The 6,557-nt window shown below is 43.7% G+C and overlaps 1 protein-coding gene across 10 annotated transcripts in view; it reads left to right on the top strand.

Moving 5' to 3' along the window:
* The first annotated feature begins 2,645 nt into the window (after nucleotides 1-2,645).
* LOC140719429 (myosin phosphatase Rho-interacting protein-like) overlaps nucleotides 2,646-6,557 on the top strand; it is a 290,247-nt gene continuing 286,335 nt past the window's right edge. For 5 of the 10 annotated variants that reach the window (XM_073034087.1, XM_073034090.1, XM_073034088.1 and 2 more), the window contains exon 1: nucleotides 2,649-5,274. In XM_073034087.1, the coding sequence (XP_072890188.1) occupies nucleotides 5,122-5,274 (153 nt within the window). In that variant the 5' untranslated portion in view covers nucleotides 2,649-5,121. Of the gene's footprint in view, nucleotides 5,275-6,557 lie in introns of all 10 variants that reach the window. The other 5 variants (XM_073034094.1, XM_073034095.1, XM_073034091.1 and 2 more) reach the window with 4 other exon arrangements.

Below are 6,557 nucleotides of genomic sequence, written 5' to 3'. Positions count from 1 at the left end.
TGTTCTCACATGAGTTAATGTACTGGTGTTGCTGGTGCTTTCTGGGGCAACCTTGAAGCTTCACGACTGAACAGCTGTAAGGCGTCAACTCTCTTCAGCTGCTTTCTGCATTCTGCACCCAATAATTGATCTGTTGTTCAAAGGAACTTGATCCATTTGCAACTATTCCAACAATGTGTGTTGCAGCATTGGACAACCTATGGGATTACATTCAGCACGGAATCAGCCACAGGAGTTGCCAAGCTTTGTATTTTGCAGAGCAAAAACATGTGGAATTGTCTTCCAGAAGGTGGAGTCTTTCAAAGTGATAGGGGTGTATAATCCTTGCACTTCATACAATGCAGCACCATGTCCTGCTGTGATGGCTGCTAATTTCTAAACAAAAAGCATGCATTCTTGCTGTCAGAAGTTGTATGATATTGTACAAACATACTGTCTCAGTTTGGGAAGTCCCTGCAGTTCTCCTTTGTAGGTGGGATTTCCCTCAGAATTCCCAGAAGCAATTCAGTGCTTTGAATTGTTAATATCAAAGCTGATGGTCCAGCTGAGCACCTACCTGAAGGCTTTTGTTTTACTGGCAAGAGTCACTATAGCGTACTTGTGTTTGTTTTCAAGTGAGCTTCCAGAACACTGTTGACTAGGGAGCATGCTTCAGAATGACCACTGCATTAATTAAGGAGTGCTCTGCAGTCTTTTGTGTTGTATGTGAAGCTGAGGCTCCTGTCCTCTTGGTGATAGAAGGTCCTCTGGCACAACTTAAAGAGTAGGGAAGTTCCTGGCCATCATTTATCCTTCAAAATCACATTTTTTTCTTAAAAAAGAGAATTATCATATTGTTATCTTGATGCTTTTTATGGAACCTTGTTGGCTTCTGTTTTCCAAATTACAGTGGAGGTCATATCTTAAAAATACTGAATTGGCAGCTAAGTGCACTAGGACATCTCAAATTATAACACTAGTATTTTAAAACAAATTATTTTTGAGATACAGCATGGAACAGGCTCTTCCAGCCCTGCAGCCCACTGATTTAACCCTAGCCTAATCACGGGACAATTTCCAGTGACCAATTAACCTACCAACTAGTATGTTTTTGCATCGTGGGAGGAAACCCACGCCCACGTGAGAAGGAACGTACAGACTTACTTAGAGAAGACGCTGGAATCGAGCTCTGAACTCCAACGCCCAAAACTGTAACAGTGCCATGCTAACCGCTATGCTACTTTAGCAAACGGGGGTGTAATCCTCTGTCCCAGAAGAAAGATTTGAAGGCCCCATTTGCAAATCGGAATAAAAACAAAAAATGCTGGAAATATTCAGCAGGCCAGACTGCATCTGTGGGAAGAGCAACAGTAAACATTTCAGATGAAAGACCCTTCGTCAGATCTGGGAAGGAGACAAAATCTCGATAAGCTGCAGGGAGGATTGGGGAGGGAAGATGTCTGACAGAGTAAAACCAAGGGTAAATATCTCCCTCAGCCTCCTTGCAAGCTTCTTTTCTCTTCAATTTTGTTGAAGTGCCTTCCACTTGAAATGTTAACTCTATTTCTCTTCCCACAGACATAGCCTGACTTGCTATTTCCAGAATTAAAAATTTTAATTTTAACTTGCCATTCAATGTAGTGTAAAGAAATGATTTATAATAACCAATTTGTTGTCTAGCAGTGATTATAGAGAGTTGTTATAGTCTAGGGAGGCCAAATGTAGAATTCGTGCTTTACACTGGATTCAGAACATTCACAGATATAAAACAGGCTTTCAGGATCTTGATCATATTTTATATCCACTTCATTTGAATGCATCTTAAGAAGGTGCATTGGCAAAGACTGGGTACAGAGGGCACAAAGACAAAAAAAAAGTACAAGGAGTTCTACAGTTATGCTTTGAGAAATCCTTTGCCAAGTTTCTTGAATCTGTTGGAATGTTCATTTGGCAATTGAATATGGAGTTTCGCAACATTATCAGTTTCGTAATTGGAAAAGGTCAAAACTTTTGGAATGGAATGGTATGGTAAGAAGGGTGAGAAGTGAACAAGACAAAGTGGAACACTGTAGAGCTGGAAATTGTCCAGTGTTAAATACATGGTGCACAATTGATAATGTGTTTTCTATGAGGGTCTGCTGCTGTTGCGTTCAATAGATGTTTCAAGTTCAATGTGCCTTTCCTTGGCTTACCCAGCTAATGCAGGCTGGTTATGGGAACTGGGACATCATGGATTGGATCCTGGTATTTGGGAGATGGGTGGTGGTGTGCAAGGATGAACAGAGAGGTAAGGGGAGACTGTTCCAGGGACTCTTCCTTGATCACTTACAGACTCTTTCACTCACCCCTTTTCTCTGCAACTTTACTAAAGACATAGAGCCACAGTGATATGCTGCAACCTTACAACTCTGGTCACTTGAGACAGGAACAGATTTTCTTACCCAATTGGATTAATTTTGAATGACAGTTCCTAAAAAAAATTCCAAGTCTTATTTAATTCCTCACCTTTTATCTTGGGTTGTTTGTATCCTCCAGGGACAGGGGTTCCCAACCTTTTTTATGCCATGGACCAATACCTTTAAGCAAAAGGCCCGTGAACCCCAGGTTGGGAACCCCTGCTCTAGGAAGCTGCTGGGTTTCAATTCATGGGGGCTCCAGGGCAGCTTAAATGTTTAGCAAGTCTGTAATTCAGGTTTTGGTTTAAGTCACATTCCAGTAGAGTCATGCAGCAATACAGGCCCTTTGGCCCAATGAGTCCATGCTGACTAAGGGGCCCACCCATCTAGTCCAAATTTTCTGCATTTGGCCCACACCCTTGAAGCTCTGCTCTGCATTGTTATTTACGAGTGTTTCCTGAATGGTATAATTGCACCCGTTTCAACCACTTACATATACTTCCCACTCTGTGTGAAAAGGTCCCTCTCAAATCTTCCCGTCACACTAATCTGTGCCCCCTAGTTTTGGATTCCCCTGTCCTGGGGAAAAGACTGCCACCATACACCTTATCTATGTTTCTTAGAATCTTAATCATTTCTATAGTCACCCCTCATTCTACATTCCAACAAATAGTAACCTAGCCGGGCTAATCGTTCCCTACAATTCAAGCCTTCTAGTCATGGCAACTTCCTCACGAGTTCTTTTCTGCACTTCTTTCCAGCTTAGCCATGTCCTAGCCATAACAAAGTGACCAAAACCGTAGACGGTAATAACAAAATGTACTGCCAGGTGCTTTGATGTGCGATAACTATCAACACCATTTACACTAATTTTATTTTATCCTCTACATTTCTCAACAACTCCCACACAGATTCTATTTTCATTTGCCGATAAGGCAACACAGAACATGAGTTGACGAGTCCTTGAAAGCTTCTGGAATCGGTTCAGACTCGGCCTGGTTCAGGAGCCTGATGGCTGTAGGGTAATAATTGTTACGTGCTGTCTGACCACGTGGCTTTTCTCAGATGCTTAGCTTTCCTCCCACGTTCCCCAAGTCATACGATTTGGTGAGTTAATTCGTCGCAGTAAATTGCCCCCAATATGTAGGTGAGAGGTAGAATCTGGTGGGCGGGAGAAGTACTGATGAAATGGAATTCGTGAGGGTCGTTAACGGTGAGCACAAAAAGGGCGGGAGGGTTTGCTTCCTGTGAGTCAGAAATCTGATGAAAGGTCATTTCGTTGAAATTGTTAACTCTTGCTCCACTGGTAGAAGGAAGCAGTCGAACATTTCCAGTACAGTGCGTAATGTAAATTCTGTAGCAGTGTTTTGCCATATAGGCAGAATACTGAAAGTTAAAAGTGCAGAAAGTTATCTGACTTAATTGGGAAATCTTACTTTGAACAGATTGCCCGCTAGTTTTGCACAACACGGTGACCTCACTGCGAAACTACTTCGGCCGTGGTTCGCCATGGGACGACCTAGGCTGTGAAAGGCGGGTCATAGAAATGACCCTGGGAATGAAAGGATTAACGTATGAGGAGCGTTTGATGCCTCTGAGCCTGTACCCTTTGGAGTTTAGGAGAATGAAGGGGGAAAGTTATTGAAACCAATCGAATATTGAAAGGCCCAGAGTGGACGTGGAGGGGATGTTTCCTGTAGTGGCGGAGTTTAGGACCAGAAAGCACAGCTTCAGGACAGAAATGAGGAGGAGTTTCTTTAGCCAGAAGATGGTGAAACTGGAATTCATTGCCACAGACAGCCGTGGGTGCCAAATCATTGGGCATATTTAAAGCGGAGGTTCATACATTCTTGATTAGTAAAGGCGTCAGAGGTTACGGGAAGGCCTGAGAATGGTGTTGAATGGGATAATAAATCAGCCATGAGTGAATGGTGGAACCGAATGGCGCAATTCTGCTCCTGTGTATTATGGTGTTGTAAATAGTTATTTTGTCCTTTCCGACAAGCTCCTATTCCTTCGCTCGCCAGCAGATGTGCCCATTGAAGCGCACTTCGAGGCGGTTCCCTCTGTAATTGACAGCACAGTCCGCCAATGAGCATATGCTCCGGGTTTCGCACTCCCCAATTAGGGGCCGGCGTTGCCCGGCCCTGGTGATTGACAGCCACTGATTGTCCCGCACCACCAGGTACGATGGGTTGTAACCGGGCAGCTGCGAGTTGATGTCAGATTGGAACTTCTAAAACCTGTCCAAAAAGCGCCGCGTGTAAGTTTATTCAATGTACTGGAAGTCTGTGAAGGAGGCAATCATTTGAACGAACTTTATGAATGTTTGCTGAAGTAAATTTGGCAGCAAAATCCAATTTTGACCACGGACTTCGCCAAAGCGTCACTTTATAGACAATAAAATGTCTTTTAAAGAGCAGCATTTTAAAATACTGGGGAAATTATTTTCGAGAGCTTGGAATATTGCTGCTTGTGAATTGTGCAGGCATGTTCTCGGGATGTGTGCTACATTGAGCTTGCTGCTTGGATAACTCCAGATTTGCTGCATTTCTTGACAAACAAATCCGAAATTGAGCCTCGGCTGCAAATATCTAATTGATATTTATGTAACTGGCCTCTTGTGGGGACGAAGGGAGTTTGCTCTGGTCCCTGGTTGTAAGCATGAGGCGACAAATGACCAAGTTTGCAAGGAGGGTACAACCATGCATTGTGTCTTTTTAAGGCAATTACAACTTTTAACTTGATGGCTCCGAGTGAGTTTTCGTGGATAATGTTTGTCGTTAACCCACGGGCCTGCTTGAAGTTCCAAGCAAATGTTTTTGACAGGAGCAGGTGCCAGAATTGTTTCAAAGCCTTTGATCTGCATCGAAAAGACTGCGGTCGCGATGACAACCAGGTGAAACACGAATCGAGCTTTAATAATTAATATTTTATTTTGTATATTAACGGAGAGCCCCAGCCCATCAGCGTGCAGAGAGAGGGAGAGGCTCAAAAGGCACAGCTTGGCCGATTAAAAATAAATGAGTATTGATGATCAGGATTAAAATAGTTTACATCGGTGCATTTACTGTACTTGCTGTTGGTCAAAGGGTTGCATGCCGAGAAGACTGGTTAAAGCATATACAGTTATGAGAGTAACATTCTCAAAATGCTGGGGGAACTCAGCAGGCCAGTCAGCATCTATGGAAAAGAGTAAACAGTCGATGTTTTGGGCCAAGACGCTTTATTAGGACTGGGGGGAAAAGTGAGAGTAAGAAGGTGGTGTGAGGGAGGAAGAAGTACAAGGTGATAGTGAAATTGGGAGATGGGGGAGGGGTGAAGTAAAGAGCTGACAGGTCCATTGGTGAAAGAGAGAGGGCTGGAGGAGGGGGAATCTGATGGAAGAAAGGGAAAGGGAGGGAGGTTATGGGCAGGTAAGGAGATAAGGTGAGAGAGGGGAATGGTGAAGGAGGGGGGTTGGGGTGGGGCAATTACCGGAAGTTTGAGAAATCTATGTTCATGCCATCAGGTTGAAGGCTACCCAGGTGGAATATGAGGTGTGAGAGACATAGATAGGGTAGACAGAATCCTTTTCCCGGGGTAGAAACATCAAACACTGGAGGCCATTGGGTTATGGTCAGAAGGGGAATGTTTAAAGGAGATGTGTGAGGGGAGAGTCCTGCACAGAGGGTGGTGGGTGTTTGAAAAGCCCTGCCAGGGGATGTAGTAGAAACAATAGCAATGTTTCAGATATTTAGACAGACATACAGTCAGGCAGGGAATGGAGAGACAGACCAGGTGCAAGAGGATGGAATTAATATAATTTAGCATTGTGGTTGGCACAGATATGGTGCGCTGAATGGCCTGTTCCTGTGTTGTGTTCTGCTGTTTCTATGTTTCTGAGATGGGCAGTATAATAAGAAATGTATAACTTTGATATTGCAGCGTGTGAAGGCTGGATTAATGCAAGGGATGAAACCATTCAGCTGGTGTTATGTTCAGTACCAGTTTCCCATTATTCCTATCCATCACAGTCCTTTCTCTCTCAAACTTGCACTTGAATGCACCTCCTTCACATCTACTGTACGTGGATTAATTGGAGAGGATGTTTCCTATGGTGGGAGAGTCTTAAGACCAGAGGACCCAGCCTCAGAATAGAGGGTTGTCCTTATAGAATGGTGATGAAGGATTTCTTTATCC

This window comes from Hemitrygon akajei, chromosome 31 (assembly GCF_048418815.1).
Source record: "Hemitrygon akajei chromosome 31, sHemAka1.3, whole genome shotgun sequence".
NCBI classification, from domain to species: Eukaryota; Metazoa; Chordata; class Chondrichthyes; order Myliobatiformes; family Dasyatidae; genus Hemitrygon; species Hemitrygon akajei.
This window is presented reverse-complemented; position numbering and strand designations above follow the sequence as displayed.